General features: G+C 42.5%; 1 protein-coding gene across 6 annotated transcripts in view; it reads left to right on the top strand.

The window, feature by feature from the left end:
- The window catches only part of MARCHF6 (membrane associated ring-CH-type finger 6), a 1,566,402-nt gene that overhangs the window by 1,166,211 nt on the left and 374,811 nt on the right, over positions 1-25,380 (top strand). For all 6 annotated transcript variants that reach the window (XM_077491957.1, XM_077491954.1, XM_077491953.1 and 3 more), the window contains one exon: positions 7,447-7,648. In XM_077491957.1, coding sequence (XP_077348083.1) covers positions 7,447-7,648 — 202 coding nt within the window. The remainder of the gene's footprint in view (positions 1-7,446; positions 7,649-25,380) is intronic.

Here is a 25,380-nt window from a genome sequence, read left to right as displayed (position 1 = left end):
ATAAGAAGCCTGATGGGGGTTAATGAAAGGGGCTTTGGCTAAGAAATGTTCCAATTCCAATAGGCCAAAAGAATGGGGAATGGATGTATACAGACAGTGGACATCAAGTGAGAGCCAAGCATAAGTTGGCTCCCACTTGTAGGCAGAGAGGAGTTCCAATAAATGAGTCCTGTCCCTGATGTAAGACTGTAGCTGGTGAACAATGGGCTGGAGGAATTGGTCAATACGTAGACTTAACCCAGTGGTGACACTATCCATGGCAGCCACTATTGGTCTGCCTGGAGGGCTGTCTAAATGGTTATGAACTTTGGGGAGGTGGCAAAAGTAGGGGAATTGATAGAAGTCTTTAAGAAGAAAAGACTTCTCAAATGTATTAAGGATATTATCTTGAAAGGCCGCAGACATCAACGTGTCTATCTCCTGCAAATTCAGGAGTACAGTCTTCGTTGATTTTCTTATATGTAGTGGTGTCCGAGAGCAGTCTCCTAGCTTCTTCAATGTAATCGCTTTTATTATGTATAACAATTCATCCACCCTTATCGGCCACTAGATCGTCTGCTTACATCAAAGATTTGAGGGCTCTGATTTTGAGGCACGACAAGTTTCTAGTTTTGGTGGTGTTAGAGGACTGACATAACTTTTTAAAATCTGCAAACACGATCCTATAGAAACTTTCTATATAAGGGCCTTCTGCATGTGTGGAATAAAAAATGGACTTTGGTTTAAAAGATGTATGGATAACTGGGGGGAGAGGTAGCAGAATGTTTTGTGAGAAGATGATTAAACTCCGCATCAAACAATGGATCATCCAGATCCTCAGAAGAACTGGTGTCAAATGAGAATACATCTGATGGAATAGGGAGAGGTGATGTGGAGTAGTATTGGACAGAAGAATATTTTTCATTAATATGGTAGTATCTCTTCTAAAAGTTGTCATCTCCCGAAATGGATTGAGAATATCCCAAAAGACCAGTTCTGCAGACTTTGACAGAACTGTACGAGGGAATGTCGAGCAAAGCATTCTGCTTAAGAAGTAGCAAGGAGGATGTAAGGAGGGGCACTGCTGAGGGACACCTGATGTAACGAGGGATTCCGCTGAGGGACACATGATGTAACGAGGGATTCCGCTGAGGGACACCTGATGTAAGGATGGATTCCGCTGAGGGACACCTGATGTAAGAGGGATACCGCTGGGGGACACCTGATATAAGGAGGAATGTCGCGGAAGGACTCCGCTGAGGGACACCTGATGTAAGAGGGACAACTGTTGTAAGGGGGGACTCCGTTGAGGGACACCTGATGTAATGGGGACTCCGCTGAGGGACACTTGATGTAAGGGGGGACTCCGCTGGAGGACACCTGATGTAAGTAGGGGATACCTGATGCAAGGAGAGACTTTGTTGGGAGTGCCCGCTGTAAAAAGGGACTCTACTGGAATGCCTGATGGCATCTGGTGGCAGGCGTTGGTGGCAAGTTACACACTCAGGGCTCCCACTGATTCCGCATTATGGTGAGTTGAACTATTTCATTTTATATTACAATGTAATAATAGAAACAATGTGTTTCAATCATTCTGACAACATAGCAACCCTGGTGTTGGGGTGATTGAAGCACTTACACCAGGTGTTTAGAGTATCTTTATCTGCTGATTGTTAAACTTTCTGAAATACACATATTTCTATTGTGGTGTTGGATCTGCTGTCCCTCATCCCTCCTTTTTTTTTTTTTTTGCCCATTTCTCTTTCTCTCTCGCGACCCCTTTAAGCCATTTTTTTGCTGCAGCGTGCATGGCGAGCCACATTTTTCTTTCCCTGCTATGTCACACCTTCAAATGAATGTCTTGCCCCCTAATTACAATAAGACCCCCCCCCGCAGACAAAAAAGTGTCCCTATAGATTTTTTTTGCAATGTTGGCAACTATGATGATGAATTTTATTTCCAGATTCATATCACATTCCCATTTTTAAAGGAGAAGTCCAGCCTGAGCTTGTTTAGCTGGGCTTCTCCTATGGGTCACAGGAGTGCAATATGTTTTTCACTCCTCTGACCCATTTTCAGCAGAGAGTGTGCTAAAGTGCATTCTCTGCTGATGTCACACAGATCAGTCCAGGCACGTGTCATCCCAACTCTGGAAGTCTGGATCAGCCAGGTGCCTGGACTGATGGTCGTCTCAATGAGCTGCTGAGATGGCCGCTCCCTGCCACTCCACAGCTCAGCGCTCCAATGAGCGTGGAGGAGCAGAGCAGGAAAGCTGCTGATTGATAGTCAGTAGCTCTCTGCTCAGGGAGCTGAGAAAACCTAGCCTTCGGCTTTGTTTGATGACTCAGTTCTCAGTGCAGAGACGCCAGGGGACATATGCAGCATCGGTTGATGCTACGTCCACCTAGGTAAGTATAAAAGGGACAATAACTGATTCCCATACTTCTCCTTTAAGCATATTCTAGACGGTAATCTCTAACCAGCAGGGCCTTCCGATCCCTCCTGTATTGCATTGTATTATAACTGTACTGTCTGCCCCCATGTTGTAAAGCGCTGTGCAAACTGTTGGCGCTATATAAATTCTGACTAATAATAATAATATGGCTGTTTAAATGGTTAAATCACAGCCAGTCACATGTATTGTCCAGGTGCAGGGTGCTCATGCCCACCCCTAGGGCACACACAGAGTGGTGATCGGGGATGTGGCTTGTCATCCTGACACAGCCCAACCCCTATCGCAGTAAAGAGCCACTGAAATTGTCTCTTTACCACCTGACTGGTTGTGTCCAATCACAGCCGGTCACAGAATGTAAACAAACCATGATAACAAGATGTTACTGGGTTCTCCTCACACACCAATAGTGTGTGAGAAGGAGATTGCAGTAACATATCGTTACCGCTTACACCAACACACAGTGATTGCCCCCCCCCCCCCATAAAGAGTACCTGTCATCACCCATCAAAGTACCTGAGTACCTGTCGCAGTCCATCTGAGTACCCGAGTACCTGTCGCAGTCCATCTGAGTACCCGAGTACCTGTCGCAGTCCATCTGAGTACCCGAGTACCTGTCGCAGTCCATCTGAGTACCCGAGTACCTGTCACAGTCCATCTGAGTACCCGAGTACCTGTCACAGTCCATCTGAGTACCCGAGTACCTGTCACAGTCCATCTGAGTACCCGAGTACCTGTCACAGTCCATCTGAGTACCTGTCACAGTCCATCTAAATACCCGAGTACCTGTCACAGTATATCTGAGTACCTGTCACAGCCCATCTGAGTACCTGATTACCTTTCACAGTATATCTGAGTACCTGAGTACCAGTCACCAGCCCATCAGAGTCCCTGAGTACCTATCTCTAGCCCTTCAGATTACCCAAGTACCTTTCACCAGGCCATTAGAGTACCCGAGTATCTTTAGCCGATCAGAGTACCTGTCTCCAGCCCATGCCTCATAGAATATAAGTTGGGGTGCTTGCTTTCCAAAATTGGGTAATTATGTGGGTAATTCCACTGTGCTGGTGCTCAAGGACCTTCAAAAGTGTGATGGGTAGGAATAAAATGAGATGTGTAATTTATGCTCCTAGAACGCCTGAAGGTACTAGTTTTAATGTTGGGCCTCTCTATGTGTACTGGCTGTGTAAAAGCCTCACAAATGTGGTATGGCCATACTCAGGACGAGTATCAGAATGTGTTTTGGGGGTGTAATTTTTGCTATATACATGCTATATGTTAGAAAGATCTGACAACTTTGTGTAAAAAAAAAAAAAAAAAAAAATCATTTTCTTTCCACATTTGCTGAAGACTTGTGTAAAAAATGAACTGTTCAAAAGACTCATTATGCCTCATAGAATAGACGTTGGGGTGTTTTCTTTCCAAAATGGGGTCATTTTGTTGGTAATTTCATTGTCCTGGTGCTCCAGGTCCTTCAAAATTGTAATAGGTCATTAGGAAATTAGAGGTGTAATTTATGCTCCTAGAACACCCGATGGTGCTCCCTGCATGTTGGGCCTCTCTATGTGGCCAGGCTGTGTAAAAGTCTCACACATTGCAATACTTAGGAGGAGTAGTAGAATGTATTTTGAGGTGTCATTTTTGCTATATACATGCTTTGAGTTAGAAAGATCTTATAAACTGACCACTTTGTGTAGAAAAAAAAAAAATGGTGTTCCTGTTCTTTCCACGTCTTCCAAAGCCTTGTGGAAAAAATGAACCATGCGAAAGACTCATTATGCCCCACAGAATAGACGTTGGGGTGTCTGCTTTCCAAAATTGGGTCATTTTGTGGTTAATTCCACTGTCCTGGGGCTCCAGGGCCTTCACAAATGTAAGAAATAGGAAGGAGGGTGCACCCACGATGTCACATCCATAATGTATCAAGGGAAAACAAAGAAGATACTTTTAAGGCATGGAAGCAAATAGGAAAGCAGAAAAAAATATTTATTTTATTGAAAAATACAGTATCATAACAGTGTCCAAAACAATATAAAAATCATATGAAATTATATAATTTGTACATTGATCACTTGTGCGTCGCGTCTACGTGTTTCGCCATACAGGCTTTCTCAGGACACGAAAAAAGGTTCAAAGATGTAGCAAGAGAGAAGAACAATAAATCTCACTATCTGAAATGAGATATAACAGGGTTTAAATTCAAAAAACAATGCATATATATACATAAACTTTGCATTGTATGTCACATTTAAAAAGCATGTGCTCAACTATCCAGAAAGCAGGGAGGCAAGCATAATCAAAAATGATGGAGAGAAAAAAAAAAGTGAAAATACCTTCAAATGAGCTGCACCTCAAGTACAAATGATACAATCGTAGTGAATAGAGAGCACATGCTAGCCAAATAAAAACACACATGAACGCTTAGGAAAATGCATACATACATACATTTTTACATATTTATAATTAAAGCTTCCATGAGTGAGAAATCCAATAGATTTAAACATATAACCCAATGATGCAATCATATACCATACATTGCTGTATATTACGTGGTAGCTCATGTATTCATATCTGGGATCCTATATATAATGAATATTAATCACTATAAGTGAGGCGCAAGCTAGTACTTACAAAAATAATATATATTTATATTTCAATGGGGACAAAGAGCGGAGAGGGAAAAGAAACTCAATATGGGAGAAGTGAAAAACAGACATGCGTTAGGCTCACAGGAACATACAAGCTAATACGGATTCTTATAGAATAAGGGTCTAAAGCTCATCATATCATTCAGACCAGGATAATGGGTGGCCCGTAGGCTATAAACCCATTGGGTTTATTTTTGAAGAACTTTCTGGTCAGAGTTGCCCCCTCAAGGGTCTTATATACTCTCAAGGGTGGCAAATTTGAATACCTGTGGTTCATAGTGGTGCTTGAATGCTATATGATGGCCCATGGTGGTGTTTAAAAGGCCACCAGTGGCATAATATACATGGTCCTTCATCCTCTTATAGAACGGGCTGATCATTTTGCCTATATAAAAGGCTCCACTTTGACAGAGTATAATATATATATATATATATATATATATATATATATATACATATATATATATATATATATATATATATGACACCTCTCGTTTGGCATGTGATGTCGCAAGAGATTATGTCGCACATTTGTACTTGAAGCGCAGCTCATTTGAAGGTATTTTCACTTTTTTTTTTTTCTCCATCATTTTTGATTATGCTTGCCTCCCTGCTTTCTGGATAGTTGAGCACATGCTTTTTAAATGTGACATACAATGCAAAGTTTATGTATATATGCTTTGTTTTTTTTTAATTTTAACTGATATATCTAATTTCAGATAGTGAGATTTATTGTTCTTCCCCCTTGCTACATCGTTGAACCTTTTTCCGTGTCCCGAGGAAGCCTTTACTGCGAAATGCGTAGACATGACGCACAAGGGCTCAATGTACAAATTATATAATTTCATATGATTTTTATATAGTTTTGAACACTTATGATATTGTATTTTTCAAGAAAATAAATATTGTTTTGTACTTTCCTATTTGCTTCCATGCCTTAAAAGTCTGACTTGTTCATATCTATTTGGTATCTGTGTTTTCCCTTCACAAATGTAATAGGTGGTTAGGAAATTAGAGGTGTAATTTTATGCTCCTAGAACCCCTGATGGTGCTCCCTGCATGTTGGATGTCTGTATGTGGCTAGGCTGTGTAAAAGTCACACACATGTGCTATCGCCATACTCTGGAAGAGTAGCAGAATGTATTTTGGGGTGTAATTAATTGGAAGTATGCATATGCTGTGTGTGAGAAATAACTTGTTATTATGACAATTTTGTGAAAGAAAAAATTCTTAATTTTCCCAAGAGTTGTGGGAAAAAATTACAACTTCAAAAAACTCCCCATGCCTCTTGCTAAATACCTTTGACTGTCTATTTTTCAAAAAGGGGTAATCTGGGGTTTATTTGTACTTTCTTGACATTTCGGAGCCTCAAGAGATGAGATAGGCCATCAGTGCATCAGGTGCGATCAATTTTCAGTGACTTTCACCATAGCTTGTAGACTCTATAACTTTCACAGAGACTAAATATATCCACTAATTTGGGTTATTTTTACCAAAGAGATGTAGCCGTATACTTGTTCCAAATTTATGAACAAAATTTACTTATTTGTAAAATGTTATCATAGATGTGTTTTTTTAAAAAAATATTCGCTCTTTTTTTCACTTATGTCGCATAAAATAAAAAACCCAGTGGTGATTAAATACCACCAAAAGAAAGCTTTATTTATATGAAAAAAATGATAAAAATTGTGTTTGGGTACAGTGTTGCATGACTGAGTAATTGGCATTCAAAGTGTGAGAGTGCTGAAAGCTAAACATTGGTCTGGGAAGAAAGGCTGTATACATATCCTGTATTGAAGTGGTTAATGAATATATAGTGGAAATATAACCCGAACGTTTATCACATGACCTGCCTAGCACTTTGTTTGGAATGAGTTGACAAAGTGGGTCAACTGCGTATAGCAGTAGATCAGTGTCTGGGAGCTGGTATTTTTCTTGTAAATACTGAGGACCAGTTTATCTCCTTACTGATTCAGAAACAATATTTTGTATAAATGTTTTGGGGGTTTAACTAAAATGTGCATTTTAAATTATGTGTAAAAAATTGCAAAAACTGCTCTGATAGAGGGCTAATGAATACAATGCTGCATTAATATGAGTTAAATATCTGCATTTTTCAGAATGGTCTTGCGATCCCTGATGGCTTTTTCTTGATTGATAAACTAAGAAAATTGTTGCTTGGCTTGGGCAGCAGATTCAATGTACTGTATTTATAACTGTAATCTTCTTTTATGTATTAACCAAACTGGTTTTGTGATAATATCGGACTGAACCCTTTGTTTTATAGTTTTTTTATTTTTATTTTCATTATATACAATGTTAACATGTTTTTGACAAAAAATTATACATTGTGCTTGAATTATATAGTGACCTACACTCCTACCTGCTTGGAGACCAAGATGAAAGTGAGAACAATGTTAATCAACATGCTGGGAACAATCACAATGCTCGGAACAATGCTGCGCCTATCGTCGGGGAAGGTCTGCATGCTGCCCATCAAGCAATTCTTCAACAAGGAGGCCCAGTAGGGTATCAGCCATACCACAGGCCTGATAGATTTCCTCTCAGGGTAATTTTATCATTTCCAGTTCAAGTCTACAGAATGCAATAGCTTTTGTAACACTTAAAAAGAAAGCAGTAGTAACGTCTGAATGAATCAGAATGAATTAGCAAGTTTTGTTTTATTAACCACTTGACCTCTGAAAGCGCCTCCCTTCATGACCAGACCATTGTTTGTGAATACGGCACTGGGTTATTTTAACTGACAATTGTGCAGCCATGTGATGCTGTATACAAATAAAATGTATGTCTTTTTTTCCACACAAATAGAGCTTTCTTTTGGTGGTATTTAAACACCTCTGCAGTTTTTATTTTTTTGCGCTATAAACAAAAAAAAACAATTTGGGGGAGAAAAAATATATATTTTTTTATTTCTGCTATAAAAAAAAATTCAATAAAAAAAAAGCATCAAAATTCTTCATAAATTTAGGCCAATATGTATTCTGCTACATATTTTTGGTAAAAAAAATCCCAATGAGTGTATTGGTTTGCACAAAATGTGTACATTTTTTAATATATTATTTATTCCTAGTATTGGTGGCGATCAGCGACTTATAGCGGGACTGCAATATTGTGTCGGACATTCGGACACTGACACTTTTTGGGACCAGTGACAATAATACAGTGACAAAAAATGCACTGTCACTGTTCTAATGACACTGGCTGGGAAGGGATTAACATCAGGGGTGATTATTGGGTTAACTATGTGCCTAGCCTTTGTTTTACTACAGAGTCAGAGGTGCTTTTACTAGGGAAAGACCTGGATCCTTGTCCCTGATTTGTAGACACAGCATCCATGCCTTCCCTAGGCAGACCACCGTCCTGTCTGCAGGATGATTGATGGGTGCTGGCTGACATCAAGTCTGCAGTACCTGCTGATCGGCTCCTGCTGTGTATATTCACAGTGGGAGCGAGCTGGCAGCTTGCATTCGCACTCACTACCCAGAAGTGCAGAATCACATAAAACTGCTATAGGGCAGACAGCAAGTGATTAAACATCCTAATATTAGCATGGTGTGCCCTCTTCTTTTTCTGGTGGGTTTTAAGTGGAAAGTGAACACCAAATGTGTTTTTTTATTTTATTTATTTTTTGTCATGCATTTTTGGAAATTAGGAAACATGCTGATAATGAAGTGGTTAAGGAATGCTTAGCCTTCAAAAGTCACCCACTGAAGCCAAGTGCAACTCTTCTGTTATCCCATTATACATAGAAGAAAGTCCCCTGCAACCCTGCCTCCCCAGCCCAAAACAATCCCACAATCATTGGCTATCAGTAGCTCTTGAAACCCCCCCCCAAAAAAAAGCACAATACCACAATCATTGGCAATCTGTGGCATTTTAACACCCCATAATAATTCATTGTTAACTCTAAACTATCAATCTTTAAAATATGTTTTTGTCTATTCTGTTAGCTTTTATTATTTTTTTAAATATTATTATTTATTATGATTAGTTTTTTTTTTTCGTTAGGCTAAGGGGTTAGAGTTAAGGTTAGGTTAGGATTAGGAATTGGGGTTAGGGTGTCACATACCTTGGTTGGCGGCCGAGTTGACTAGAGGACTTTGCTTGCGGCTCTGGTCCGAGCACCCCTGAATGTGGTGACAGATGTACACGGCTCAGAAGAAGCATGGGTGCCACTAGTTTGATAGCAGGTGACTGCCACAGTCAGAGATGTAGTTAAGATGAGCTGGGGTCATACATGGAAAGTCAACAGGGTGGTCAGGAGGCTCCTACGTGACAGTTCACACTGGATATTAGCCTGAGCTTGTCTGTGTGCTGGTACACGTGCATGAGCATTAGCTGTATGAGCAGTAGCTGCAGAAGACGTAGTTTTAGCTGCAGAATAATTTGCATTAGCTGCTTGAGAATTTGTTTTAGCAAATGAGCATTAGGAAATAAGCAGTAGCTGCACAAGAATGTGCATTGGCTGTAAGAAAATGTGTTTTAGGTGAACTAACTTCCAGACATAGGGTTATTTAGTTTTAGTTTTTTTGTTAGGGTTAAGGCGTTGCTACTACTAATAATAATTATGAATAAATAAATGTAAAATACACAAATAAAAATAATAATAAATTAACACAGAAAATAAATAAATTACTACTATTATTATTAAAGTGGAGTTCTACCCATATAAAAGTCAGCAACTACAAAAAGTGTAGATGCTGACTTTTTATAATCGGACACTCATCTGCCCCACAGGCCAGGGATGCGGGCGAACAAAGCCCTCTCCCCCACCGCTCGGTATATATAATTTCTTTTCCAGGTTTGGGTGTTTGTATTATTATTTTTTATATATTTTTTTTTTTTTTTTAAGGCTATGTATTAATTATCATTTATGTATTAATACATATTGCATATTACGTGCCTTTCCTCTCCACCCGTTATTGGAACAGCTTATATATGCTGACTAGGAGCACCCAGTTAGGCTTTTTCTTCCTCCTAAAAAGTTTTCTTTACTTTACCCTATGGAGGAAAAATTCACCAAGAAATGGAGTGTGCCAGCAGTTGACGCTGCTATTTCTTGGGTAAATAAAAGCTTAACCTCTCCAGTGGACAATGCACAGGTATTTAGGGATCCAGTAGATAAAAGGCTGGAATCCTTGCTTAAAACCTCCTTTTCTATGGCTGGTGCAGTGGCAGCAATTGGCATTTGTCAATCCTTAAAGGACCAAATGAAGCAGGTCATAAAATATATGCTTGCTCAGCAGGCCCGGGACATGACGGATCTACCCATGACCTTATATTTTGCAATTGACGCCATTAGGGACTCTATTCATCAGGCATTATGCCTCACTTCCTTACTGGTGCAGATATGCAGAAGTCTGTGGATAAAGCACTGGTCAGCTGAGTCACCATGCAAGAGGCTGTTGGATGGTTCATGGTGAACACGTGTTTGGGGAGGATTTGGACAAATACATCAAGAAAATTTCAAGTGATAAAAGTACTCTTTTATCAGTTAAAAGGAAAAGTAAACGTCCTTCTTCTCCAGGTCCAACAGCCCCCGGGCAGTCACGACGGCCTCCGCCATCAGGTTCTAGTGGTAGACCTCAAGGTCAAAAACTGGCCAAAGAAGCCCTGGGGGTAAAAGCCTGCAAAACAGAGTCCCAAGGCCTCGATATGAAGGGGCGCCCCTGCTCAATTGGGTTGGGAGGAAGGCTTCTGCAGATCTCAGAGACCTGGCAGGAAGAGATCCAGGACAAATGGGTCATCTCCCTAGTATCTCTGGGCTACGAGCTGGAGTTTTTTTGGAGTTTCCACCATCCCATTTTCTAAGAACAAGTGTGCCCAAAGACCTAATGAAAATAAGGTCTTTGTTTCTGGCACTGGATCGTTTGGTGTCTCAAGGGGTAATCGTAGAGATTCCCACAGAAAAGCAGGGTATGGGGTTTTATTTGAATCTCTTCACGGTACCAAAACCAAATGGAGGTGTAAGACCCATACTAGATCTCAAGCACCTGAACCAGTTCCTAAACATCTGTTCCTTTCAAATGGAGTCAATCCAGTCAGTCATCTCCACCTGAAAGGGGAAAGAACTTCTGGCAACACTGGACATCAGGGATGCATATCTACATTTACCCATTTTTTTTGCTCACCAAAATTTCCTACGGTTCACAGGGCTAAGGACCCAAGGTATAACAGTGATGGCATATGATCTGCTACTAATAGATCAGTCGGTAGCTCGCCTAAATCAGAGTGTGTCCACCACGATCAAGTATCTGTGCGGTGTATAGAGCCAAAAAGATTAGAATTGTGTCGATGCCTCAATATTCATGGACCTGACTGTAGCTTCTTGGGGTGTGTGTGTGTGTGTGTGTGTGTATAATATATATTGGCACAGTAAAGGCTTCTTTCTGGTAACTTGATCCATGCAACTCTATTTTTGTTCAAGTACTATTGTATTGTGCTCCTTAAACAACCACACCCGTCTTTTTCCAGAGCAGTCTGCATTTCTCCTGAGGTTACCTGTGGGTTTTTCTTTGTATCCTGAATTCTTCTGGCAGTTGTAGTTGCAATCTTTCTTGGTCTACCTGACCTTGGCTTTGTATCAAGAGATCCCTGAATTATCCACTTCTTAAGACAAGTCCAGCTTGAGCTTGTTTGCTGGGCTTCTCCAATGGGTCACTGGAGTGCCATTTGTTTTGTACTCCTGTGACCTGTTTTCAGCAGAGAGTGGTCTGAAGTCCGCTCTCACATAATGTTGGCTGCTAGCTTCATGAAGTCACTCCCAGATCCATATTCTCAACTCGCCCTCTTCACAGACATCCCGGTTTACACAGCTCAAAGAAGAAAGGCCTTTGCTCCTATCACTAAGAACCTCAGGGAAAATAAAATGTCCTACTCATGGGGGTTTCCAACCAAGCTCCTGATTACTTACCAAGGTAAATCGGTCTCTGTCCCCACCCCTAAGGATGGCTTTGCACAATTAGGGAATGGTGCCTAACGCTTCCCCTCAAAATCCAGGGAACAATTCACCCAGAATTCCCTCTACCTGGGACAAAGTATGCTGAACCTGATTGGTTTTGTTTTAACCCTCTATTCTCTGATGAGTATCCTTCATGTTTCCTCTTTAGGCCTCATGCACACTGGATGGTAAAATAACATTTTAAAATGCCAGTAGCTTTGCAGTGAATTTTTCAACTTTGTTCAGCTTTCTTGATCATACATCATGGGACACAGGAGCTTCATTACATAGTGGGTTATATATGCACCTTCGGTGATTGGACACTGGCTAACCCCAATTAAGGAGAATTCCTCCCCTATATAACCCCTCCCATATGGGAGGCACCTCCGTTTTTTCGCCAGTGTCTGAGGTGGTTGGTCACGTAAAAACGTGCTATGAAGAAAGCTCTATGCAGGTCCCTGCAGGGGTCTAAGGGCTATGCTAACCGGATCCATATCTCGGGCCGATATTTGACTCCCAAGATGATATGGTACCCGGGCCTTGTCATCCGAAGAAACAAGGTTTTGCCTGTAAGTCCTCTCCTTTGGAAGACTGGGCTCTGGGAAAACCAGACTTGGTGTACTATATAAACAGTGGCACGGAAGTTTCTGGCAGAGTCTTTAACAAGGTCCAGGTAAGAGGTTCCTCTGAGAAGGAACCCAAAAAATCCTGAAGCTTGGCACAACTCTGCCCGTCGTGATGGGTGAAGGTTGGAATCTGCCTGTTTCCGCAGTTCCTGCGGCGGGGACAGGTAAGAGAAGTTAATACTATATAAATCATATATTATGGATTTCTTTATGTGAGTAGTTGGATGTCTTACCTGGTTTCCGCCACTAGAGAGAGTAAAGAGCAGCCTGATGCATACTTAGATGCCTTTTCAGGATACACGCTCAGTGAAGCCAGTCTCCGGATGGCTCACATCCTCCGCTGCAGGCTCTGCCACAATAAAGGTAAAAAAGAGGTCCCACGCAGCTCAGGAGGTGGTCCTCTTCCTCCCCCTCGGACCCCGGCAGTCCTCGTGTGCTCCTATAGTAAAATGAAGAGGGGGGTGTAGTTGCAGGGGCACTTCACTGCGCAGGCACCAATGCGGCAATTTAAAAAAAGCCCAGAACGCCAGGGATCTGTAAGCGGATGACACAGAGCTGTGGGCAGTATGCATCCTAAGGGGTCAGATCCAGGCAAACCTAAGACACCTTCTCAGCATCAGGTTGTGCAGTTAAGCATATATGTTTATTGTGAGACTTGTAGCACAACAGTGAATGCACTTTTGTACTAGTACCTCTGCTTTGTAGCTTAGGACTATGTCTCCTCTTAAGAAGGTCTCAGGGGGAGGTAACAAGGGCACTGGTAAATCACCGCCTAGGTCTAGGGGTCCTAAAGATGCCTGTAGGTTACCACCCCCCCTGCAAGACTGGAGCCAGCCTCACAGGATGAGTCAGTGCCCCTGTCAGGTTTTGCAGCCTCTCCTAATGTTTCAGCCCCAGCGTATGTCACTGAAGACTCCCTTAAGGCTACATTGGAGGATTTTGAAGGGAGAATTATGAATTTTATTTCAGCTTCCCTGAAAAATAGCAGAAAAGAGGTAGATCCCCTCCCACTGCTGAAATTCCTCTTTCAGATGACACCTCTGACAATGAGGAGAGATCCCTATCATGGGATAGGGATCAAGAACAGTCGGATGAATCAGAGAAAGAGGAAAGAGTCCCCTCCTCCCAGGCACTCAGAAAGCAGGTTCAATATTACACTGAATTGGTGCGTACCACTTTCAGAATGCCCGCTGCTGAGGCCGCTACATCCTCTGTTTCTTCCCTGGGGGTCAGGAGAAATCCACAGACTGCCTTTTCCTTTCCAATTCATCCCTTAATGGATACATTGTTGTATGAGGATTGGGGACATCCCGATAAACTGTTTTCTCCTCCTAAGAGGTTTTCTATGCTTTATCCTTTGGAGGAAAGTTTCACCAAGAAATGTGGAGTCCCATCTGTCGATGTGGCTGTTTCTTGTGTGAATAAAAACCTGACCCGTCCTTTGGATAATGCTCCGGTATTTAAGGATCCAACTGATAAGAAGCTGGAAATATTATTGAAAGCCTCCTTTTCCATGGCTGGCGCTGTAGTGCAACCTACAGTCACAACTGTGGGGTTGTGTCAGTTCCTCAAGGAACAGGTTAAGCAGATGCTTGGCCTTCTTCCCAGTGAGGAAGTGGAGAATTATGCAGAAATTCCTCAAATTCTGTTTCATGATTGATGCGATTTTTGGATTCTGTCCAACAAGCATCTTGTTTGTCTCTCCTGTTGGTACACATGCGAAGGGCCCTGTGGCAAAAAAATTGGGCAGCTGAGCTGTCGTGTAAAAGATATTTGACTGGGTTCCCCTTTAAAGGGGAACGCTTATTTGGGGTGGACTTGGATAAATTCATCCAAAAGATTACAGGGGGTAAATCTACTCTCCTACCAATCAAAAAGAACAAATGTCCATCATTTAGGCGTTCTCTTTCTCCCGGAGCATCAAGCTCTAAGCAGTGGTGACGGCCTTCCCAACCTCCCTCTAGAGGAAAGGCCCAAGGTCACGCCCAGGGGCAGAAAAAGACTTGGGGGGAAAGCCTGCCAAGCAGAGCCCAAAAGCGTCCTTGTGAAGGGGCTCCCCCACTTGGCAGAGTGGGGGGAAGGCTCCTGCAGTTTGCAGAAGCCTGGCGGGAAGAGATTTGGGACAAATGGTTAACCTCCTCAATATCTCTGGGCTGCAAACTAGAGTTCCAGGAGATTCCACCATCTCTCTTCCTAAGGTCAAGGATCCAGTAAAGCAAAGACCGCTACTTCTGGCCTTAGACCACTTACTATCCCAAGGGGTGATAGTGGAAGTGGACCCAAAAGAACAGGGTTCAGGGTTTTACTCAAATCTCTTCACTGTTCCAAAGCCAAATGGAGATGTCAGACCTATCCTGGATCTAAAGGATTTGAACCGGTTTCTGCACATTCTGCCTTTCCGAATGCATTCAATACACTCTGTGGTATCTTACCTGCAAGGGGGAGAGTTTATGGCATCAATAGATATCAAGGATGCATATCTTCATGTGCCAATATTTCCCACACAGCAAAAATATCTAAGGTTTGTGGTAGATCAGCGCCATTTTCAATTTGTGGCCCTGCCTTTTGGTCTCGCTACAGCTCCTTGAGTCTTCACAAAGATGCTAGACCCTCTCTTGGCAAACCTAAGAGCTCAGGGCATAAGCGTGATAGCTTATCTAGACGATTTGCTACTCATAGAGCAGACAGTAGCGCTCTTGAACCACAGTGTTATCAAAACATTAGAACACCTGAAACACCTAGGTTGGATTATAAACCTAGAAAAGTCGTCCCTGCAGCCTGCTACCAGGTTGGAGTATCTGGGCATGATCATAGACACCGCTCAGGGCAGGGTGTTTCTACCAAGGCCAAAGGCCATGGCTATAGGGGTTCTGGTTCGCCTAATACCATTCGGCTGTGTATGAGACTGTTAGGGAAAATGGTCGCCTCCTTCGAGGCCGTTTCCATTCGCCCAGTTTCACTAAAGGCCTTTGCAGAGATGCATCCTTGCGGCTTGGAACAATAAGCCCCAGGCCTTGGATCTTCCTATGTGTTTATCCCCAGGAACACGCAAGAGTCTCATTTGGTGGTTACAGACCAAGAATCTGCTGAAAGGCAAAACTTTTCTTCCCCTTCCATGGTAGATTGTAACTACAGATGCCAGCCTGACAGGCTGGCGAGCAGTGTTGGAAGAGGTATGCACACAGGGGAAATGGTCAGAAAAGCTACTGCCCATAAATATTCTGGAAATTCGGGCAGTTTATATGGCCCTCATGAACTGGTTCTACAGACTACAGGGTCACCCTGTTCGAATACAGTCCAACAATGCCACAGCTGTGGCTTATATCGATCACCAGGGTGGCACCAAAAGTCTGGATGCACAGAGTTGAATCGCATACTTGCTTGGACGGAGAGGCCATGCCTTTCTGCAGTCTTCATTCCAGGAGTGGATAATTGGCAATCAGACTTTCTAAGCCGCCACAGTTATGCCCAGGAGAATGGGCTCTACACCCCGACATATTTCAGACCATATGTCACAAATGGGGCACTCCAGACGTAGACCTGTTTGCGTCTAGATTCAACAGGAAGCTGGACAAGTTTGTATCAAGGACAAGGGACGTACTTGCTCAGGGGTCAGATGCTCTGATAATTCCCTGGGATCGATACAATCTAATCTATGCCTTCTCTCCATACCCGCTTCTGTCGCGGTTCCTGGGAAGCGTCCAGAGGGAAACAAAGCCGGCTCTATTGGAAGCCCCGGCTTGGCCCAGGCGACCTGGATACGCAGAGGTCATAAAAATGGCAGTAGGCAGGCCAGGCCTTGGATCCTTCCTCTCCAGACAGATCTGCTCTTGAAGGGTCCAATTTACCACCCTGCTTTACACAGTCTGAATTTAACTCTTTGGCTGCTGAGACCCACATTTTGAAAGGCCGTGGACTCTCGGAGTCAGTCCTTTCTACTCTGGTCAATGCCAGAAAGCCAGCCTCCAGGCTTATTTACTACAAAATCTGGAAGGCATATGTTTCTTGGTGTGAACCCAGGGGATGGCATCCTAGAAAGTATGTCGTCCTTTCCTCCAGTCAGGCCTAGAATTGAATTTGGCCGTAAGCACCATCAAGGTTCAGATTTCAGGCTTGTCAGTGTTTTTCCAGAAGCCACTTGCATCACATTCTCTTGTCCGGGCTTTCATTCAGGGGGCAATGCGGTTAAGGCCGCCAGTCAAACCTATGGTATGCCCATGGGATTAGAATTTGGTTCTCTCGGCATTGCAGGGACAACCATTTGAACCATTGCATCAGGCTTTGTTAGTTCTTTTGACTAAAAAATTTGTCTTCTTGATAGCCATGTCCTCGGCTAGAAGAGTGTCAGAGCTGGCAGCTCTTTGAAGCAAGGAACCTTATCCAATTATTCATAAGGACCGAATAGTGATGCGTCCTAATAGGTCTTTTCTACCTAAGGTGGTTTCGGGATTCCATTTGAATCAAGATGTAATCCTACCATCCTTTTTTCCAGATCCACAGTCCGCAGAAGAAGAGTCTTTGCACACTCTAGATGTGGCAAGGGCAATCAGTATCTATCTCCAGGCAACTGCTCAGATGAGAAAGACTGATTGTTTGTTTATTTTGCCAGAAGGCCCTAAAAAGGGCCAGGCGGCATCAAAATCCACTCTCTCAAGATGGATTAGACAAGTTATTCTTCAGGCCTATAGTGTAAAGGGGAAGAGTCCTCCTTTTCAAGAGTGAAAGCACACTCAACTAGGGCTGTAAGTGCTTCTTGGGCAGTGCATCACCAGGCCTCCCTGGCTCAGATCTGTAAGGCTGCGACTTGGTCATCAGTCCATACATAAACCAGATTTTATCAGGTGGATGTCAGAGGGCAAGAGGATATCGCCTTTGGGCGCAGTATACTGCAGGCTGCAGTTTAGTTCCTCTGGTCCATGGCAGTCTATAATTCTGATCTGTGTCTCCCTCCCCTCAAACTGAACATTGCTTTGGGACATCCCACTATGTAATGAAGCTCCTGTGTCCCGTGATGTATGATCAAGAAAATAGGATTTTTATATACAGCTTACCTGTAAACCTTGAGAGTACATCACAGGACACAGAGCTCCCACCCTTCTTGGGTTTTACGTGGTTTCTTATTGCTTTGCTACAAAACTGAGGTGCCTCCCATATGGGAGGGGTTATATAGAGGAAGAATTCTCCTTAATTGGGGTTAGCCAGTGTCCAATCACTGAAGGTGCCTATATAACCCACTATGAAATGAAGCTCCTGTGTCCCGTGCTGTACTCTCAAGAAAAGGATTTTTACAGGTAAACTGTATATAAAAATCCTATTTTTTGCAATAGCGTTTTTTTAGCGTTTTTTTTTTTTTTCAATGGATCAAAAACGTTAAACACTGGTGATCAAAGTTTTTGAGCGTCTATCGACATTTATCAGCGTTCATCAGTGTTAGAGCATTTTTTTACAGCTAAAAAAGTCTTAGAACCCACTAGTTTGGGGGTTTTCTTTAGTGCTCAAAAATGCCATTGCCCAAAACTGCTGATAACAGCCTATGTGTGCATGGACACATAGGATAACATTATGGAGAGTTTAATGACTAGAAAAAAATGTCTACTGTCAAAAACAGCTGCTGTAAAAACGTCCAAAAACATCCAGTGTGCATGAGGCCTTATACTCGCAGCGGGAAAGTTGGCACCTCATGTTTGATTCCCCCATATGACACAGCACTACTCTTGGTATGTCTATGCCCCAGACAAGTTGTGTGCTATGCACACCGAGACAAATTTTGGTTTTACACCTTTTTCTTGTTTTGTGGCTAGTTTTTAGATTTCATGGTAACTTGCTTTTCTTTGAAACCCATGTTCAAAGTTGTATGTATAACATCATGCAATCCTCCTTGATATATTTTCTGATTGTAGAGACTCCTGTTTACAGCATGCCTCCCTACAGCATTTTAAGCCTTTACAATGCCGATTAATATCACATCCATAAATGCCAAAGGGCTTAACAGTCCCCCCAAAAAAGCTATGCTCTGGAAAGAAGCCTTACTGCAAAAAAGTGATATACTTTGCGTTGAAGAAACGCACTTTCTTAATGCCAAACCCCCCAAATGCCACCATAAGTCCTTCTCACATTGTTTTGCCAATGCTGACAAAAAAACGCAATGGGTCATGATAGCCATACTCATTCAGGAGGAATCAAACCCCATTGGTAGATGTATTATCCTATTGGCTATATTTGACAACCAACACCTTACTATTGTCAACTTGTATGCCCCCAATACACATAAAAAAATAAATCACATAGGTTGGACTTGTGTCTTTTTTTTCAACCTCACCTACTATGTAACAACATTTTACTCTAGCCTCATGAATAAAATCCTCCCATACAAAGATAGAAATCTCCTAATTTGTGGGACTTAAACAAAGTAGTGGACCCCTCCTAGGATTTTTCTAATCCTGCTGGGAAAAGATCTCTCGCATTGTCTTCCTCCCTTAGGTCGGAAAATGTATTTGATGTATGGCGCTGTTTCCATGATTAAGAAAAAATATATATTTTTCATTCCTCTGCTCAGAAGGCTTACTCAGGGATATACTTGTTCCTTGCAGACAAATATATTCTCCAATCAGTAGTTAATAATCAAATTGGTATCATCACCTGGACTGATCATGCCTCGGTAATAATGGATTTAATATCCAGTTATCCCGCAACTCAGACTTAGTCTGGAGATTAAATACCTCTATTCTCAGCAATCCCACCTACAGGGAACAGATCGCCTCTGAGATTGAAGCTTTCTTCAAATCAAGCACTGGTACCGTATCAAGTAATACTGTTTCATGGAATACATATAAAGCTTACATTAGAGGTCTCCTCATCAAACTTGGTGCCCACCAGAAAAAAATGCATGGTGACAACTAAGAAACCAGATTTCCCGTCTTGCACAACATAAATCCTGTCCTTCTATGCAATCATGATTCAGTTACGCTCTCAATTTAGGGAATATCTCCAAAAAGGATTTTATTATCTTATCCAAAAACTCTGTTTAACCACATACTCCCAGGGTAATAAGGCTGGAGCTCTTTTGGTTAAGCAACAGGAGAACCAACTAATAAAGTCCAAAATCCTCTTTCTTACTGACAAATTAGGTAAAAAAAATTGTGAAGCCAAAGGATATTGCAGATCGATTTAGCGAATACTACTCCAAGTTATATAATAAGAACAACGATAATCTGTCTCCCACATCCCTGGATGCCATCTCAAATTTCTTACAGTCTGTGCATCTACCGAATGTGACTCCGGCACAACTTGCAGAATTATCTGCCCTATTTACTGACCTAGAAATTTAAAAGATCGTTCAGAATCTCCTACTCCATAAAGCCCCAGGCCCAGACAGGTATTATAAGTATTGACCAATAAAAATACATATGAATACACCCAAAACAAAGTAAACAGTGAATATTAAAAATAAGAGTCAAATAAAACCTAGGACAAAAAAGTTTATGATATGGTATAACTTAGAACTCTTCTACTGTGAATTCGATCACAACCAAAATCTGTGAAACAAATGTACATAAAAGTTGAAAACGGTGACAATTCCTCTACCGCAACCAAAATGTGAACACCACATAGAATGCGCGCTTACCATATGGCAAGCTAGATAAGCTTGTGGCCAGATACCTGTTTTGGGCCTTTATCCAGGAATGGAAACCAGTGCCTCCAAATGGTCTGAAGAATATGGCCAGCAAAACAGTACGGATCCTCCGATCAGGAAGGTTCCAACAAGATGGTCAGATGTTGCCCTCTTCCGCCGTTACTGCTCTCTGGTCTGTGCAGGCTTTTTATTCCCCCCCCACAAAGTACAGTGGATCGGAGAGCTACTGTAGCACAGAGCTGAGGAGGTATTTCATGGCTCCTCGGCTTTGTTCTACAAAGTCTGAGTAGCGGCGGCAAGCAGGCAGGGATTGTAGCTTCCGCCCAAATCACTGTGATCAAGGGATGCAGCCCTGAGTATGCAGTGCTAGCACAGAGAAGCCAGTATAGAAAGTGCCCTGTGCAGACTTTCATAATAACAGCCTTATGCCGTATCTGAGCAAAATGTATAATCAAGTTGCTGACATGGGACGCTTCCCTCTAGAATCTCTTGCAGCACTTATCGTTACTATTCCCAAACTTGGGAAAAGGCACGATGATCCAGCCAATTACCGCCCAATCTCGCTATTCAACTCCGATACTAAAATATATGCCAAGCTTCTAGCTAATTGGCTTGCTACCCTTATCCCTCTTTTAGTTCATAATGATCAGGTAGGCTTTGTAATGGGAAGACAGGCTTCTGATGGCACCAGAAGATTCTTGGATCTAATACAATGATCTGAGCAAAGTCAAATGCCTTCTTTGCTACTCTCGTTGGACGCAGAGAAGGCATTTGACAGGGTCCACTGGGGCTACCTTTTGGCAGGTCTAGATAAATTTGGTATATTAGGTTGAATAAATTCAGCTATCCAAGCACTATACACCGTCTCAAGTGCCAGAGTCTGATCCTTGGGCTTTCTTTCTAAACCGTTCCAAATTAGGAAGGGCATCCGCCAGAGATGCCCTCTCTCGCCCCTCATATTCATTCTCATTTTGGAACCTCTAGCCCAATCCATTTTATCTGACCGCTTGATATCTGGAGTCCTGATTGGAAACACTGAGCACAAAATAGACTTATACGCTGATGGTCTATTACTGTTGTTGACAAATCAACTCAAATCTCTCCCTGCACTGCAAGACAAGTTAGATTGTTTCAGCAGGGTCTCACTGTATAAAATGTATCTCTCCAAATCCCAGATGTTCCTAATTTACTTAGATAACCACATTAAAACAAAGATATCACAGGCTTTTTCTTTGTTGTGGGCACCAACCTCTTCTCTTGCGTATATAGTTATCCAGTTGATGTCACTAAGTTCCAGAATTCTCCGACACAACTATAATATTTTACAATTGAAGCTGACCAAATTGTGTGAAAATTTCAAGTCTGCATTCACATCCTGGGCAAGTTGAACAGCGCTTTGTAAAATGTTTCTACTCCCACATGTGCTATACATGTTCAGGACATTTTCTTTACCACTTCTCATATCTCTATACCATTCAAAATATTATCAACTCCTACATATGGGGGAAAAGAGACCTCAAATTTGTTCCTCTATTCTTTATGTGCAAAGAAAGTTTTCGGGGATGGGAGCACCTTACATTATGAGGCTACTATCTTAGCACAGACCAAACAGCTCTGCCCCCCCATTCTATACTTCCTGGAAACAGATTAAATCTCACGTTTTGGGCTCTGATTCTAAATGTCTATTGAGCCGCTACACCTTAGGTCAGCACCATGACATATGTATTGTGGACACCTTTACAGCCACATCCAGAGTGTGAAACTAACTTATGCAGCTCTCAAAAGGTATTTCTTATTTACACTATGGCCCCTACCTTTACTAACTCTACATCTGATATCTCCAGACCTGGACCTTAAATCTTGGAACTCAAGTGGCAGTCATCTTTTCAGTGACCTCTTTTCGGGTATCCCTTTAAAATTCTTCCAGGACTTATGCCATACCTACCACTTAGGTCACACTGACTTTTACAAATATGAGTTTGTTACATTCTCTCCACAGTGAAATGGAATAATACGCCTTGCTCCAAAAACCAATGAAACAAAGCAAAACGCCTACTATGGAATTTTGGGAGTGAGAAATAAAATTCAACATCTGTGTGTCACAATGGCATGCTTCAACTGAAAAACCTTTTCAATTATCCAGATGTATATCACACTGGGAATCAGCTCAAAAGTTACTACACAAGTGGTACTATACTCCTCCTAGACTTACCACAATCTATCCAGATCATTTTCCACTTTGTAGGACACAGTGTATGCAGAAGGGAACTTTAGTACATATTTGGTAGCATTGTCCACAATTAATGCATTTTTGGACTAAAGTATTCAGTCTTATAACCTTTGTTACCCTTATTTGCATGTAAACTTGATCCTATATTAGCCCTTCTGATTGTAGGCAGTGGCCTATTCAGTTCCAAACCTTACTCACTTGCACCTTCATTGCAGCCAGGCTATCCAGAGCAAAATCTTGGAAAGACGCAAATCCCCCTCTCCTGGCAACAGTAATTTCTCTGATAATGCTATGCAAGAATTTCTCTTCACTAAAGCACAGTTCAAAGAGAATTTTTTTTAGAAGCAATTGTCCCCCTGGCTGCAAGTTGTAGATATATATCCCCTTCCTAATCCTGTTTAGGCTTCCCCTGAGAATCTAATAGTCCTAGTGCCTAACCAATCCTTTTCTCCTTTTGTCCATCTATAGTCCAACTAATAGATATATATATAATATATATATATATATATATATATATATATATATATACTTCTAGATGAGACCTGCCACCACCCGGCAATTTGATTTTCTATTAATATAGACCCCTAAGGCCCATAGCAACAATGCTCCTGTAAGTAAAATAATGCCTGCTTCGTTAAGCATTATACATGTTGTACTGAATTGAATTTATGATCACTGAGCTCTCTTGTTATACATGCTGTTGACATTGCAAGCGCTTATCTTTGCATTTGTTTTGTCATTCTTAAATTCTCAATAAAGAAATAATATAAAAATAATTATAGACAATTTCTTTCTAAGTCGGCAAACGTACAAAATCTGCCAGGGATCTAATACAATTTTTTTCCACGGTATATGCAATATAATCACATATCTTATGTCACTATTCTAACCCACCCCTCTGGAACTCACTGTCAGATTAGCCAGCTGTTAGCAAGGCCATCTTTAATATTGATTGGTTACAGCATGTCATTACCACTCACTGATTGGTTGCTAGAGGTTATAACACATCATTTCTGCTTGCTGATTTGTTGCTAGAGGTTACTGTACTTCATTACTGCTGACTGGTTGTTAGAAGTTACTGCACAGTATTACTGCTAACTGATTGGTTGCTATAGGTTACTGCACATCATTACTGCTCACTTATTAATTGCTAGAGGTTACTGCACATGATTACCACTCCCCCAACTAAAACCGAAAAAAGTTCTGTGGCATTTGTAGCACACTGTGGCTAACAGTATTGCATGACCATATTTTGCAGCACCCCCACACACTGCGCCCACGTACCAACAGACACTGCGCCCACGTACCAACAGACACTGCGCCCACGTACCTACAGACACTGAACTCACGTGCCTGCAGATACTGTACTCACGTACCCACACTGTACCCTCCCTATGTATGGCGAGGGGTTGCTATGACACATGCTCAGGATTCTGGCACTGCAGGTGGAGGAGCAGTTCAAAAACGGCTTACGGGAAGCCGGGAGGAAGTGCACAGCCTGCCACCCATAGCAACGATCCTCTGCCTGTCCCTTCCAGTGATTTTGGCACACCCCCAATCACAAGCGCCAATTGTAACAGCGGCTGGACAGGTGGGATGGGGGAAGGTTACCACCCACCTCCTGTGAAATCTAAGACTGGAGGTAGCAGCTAAGCTACTTAGCTGTCATTGGTCCCATCATTTCTTGTTCAATCAAATGTGCTGCCAAGTGAGCGGAGCAGTAACTGTCAGTACACCCAGCACTGCAGAGGACCTGTTACTCCGACCCACTGGGCAAATGCCTGGTGTGTCCTATGGCAAGTCCAGGCCTGGACTCGATTTTGAAATCAGGGTTTTGTGGGGGCCAAGCCATGACTTCCAGGACTCGGTGTTCTTTATGCTGAGAATAGTTCTTAATGACATCGGCTGCATGTTTGGGGCAGTTGTCCTGCTGAAAAATAAATGTGGGGCCAATTGCACGCCTCCCTAATGGTATGGCATGATGGATTAGTATCTGCCAGTATTTGTCAGGATTTGAGGACACCATTGATCCTGACCAAATCTCCAACTCCATTTGCAGAAATGCACCCCAAGCTTGCAAGAAACCTCTACACTGTTACCTGCAGAAACTCATTATTGCACCACTCTCCAGCCCTTCATGAACAAACTGCCTCCTGCTAAAAAGGAATATTTCAAAATTTTACCCGAGTACAGAGCAACTACTACCATTTCTTTTAGCATACCAGTGCCTATATTTTTGTGCATAGTTCGGACCAGGGGCGCACCAAGAGGTTGGCCAGACTGGGGCCCACCAAGGGTGCAGGCTGAGGGGGGGGGGGGGGGGGTGCATTTTGGCAGTGTACATCTGCTCTTCTAACTTGTTCTCACACACACAGCCCGCCTTCACATCACCTTACACACTTCAGATGCAGATGCTTCTCATTCAGCTCTGTATACACACGAGGAGGGCGAGCAGGAACACGCGCTGACTTCAGGTATGTGCAAACCTTTCCATGCTTTATAGATAGACAGGGAGGAGGGGGAGAGAGTGGCTGGGATTGGGAAGGAGGAAACTAAAACGATGTACAGCCTGTACATACAGTGCAGCCTGGGATAGAACGACAGGCCCCAGCATGTTCTGCACCTCCATGGCAACCTGTGATAGGACTACAGGTCCCAGCATGTTGTGCATCTCCATTGCAGCCTGTGATAGGACTAGAAGTTTCAGCATGCCTTGCTCCTCTATTGCAGCCTGTGATAGATCTACAGGTCTCAGCATGCTCTGCACTTTCATTGTAGCCTATGATAGAACCACAAGTCCCAGCATGCTCTGCACTTCTCTTGAAGCCTGTAATAGAACTACAAGTCCCAG

The sequence above is a fragment of the Lithobates pipiens genome, unplaced genomic scaffold, assembly GCF_037356315.1.
Source record: "Lithobates pipiens isolate NorthernLeopardFrog02 unplaced genomic scaffold, aLitPip1_a1.2 Scaffold_19, whole genome shotgun sequence".
NCBI classification, from domain to species: domain Eukaryota; kingdom Metazoa; phylum Chordata; class Amphibia; order Anura; family Ranidae; genus Lithobates; species Lithobates pipiens.
The sequence above is the reverse complement of the archived record's forward strand: the minus strand, read 5'-3'. Positions and strand labels throughout refer to the sequence as shown.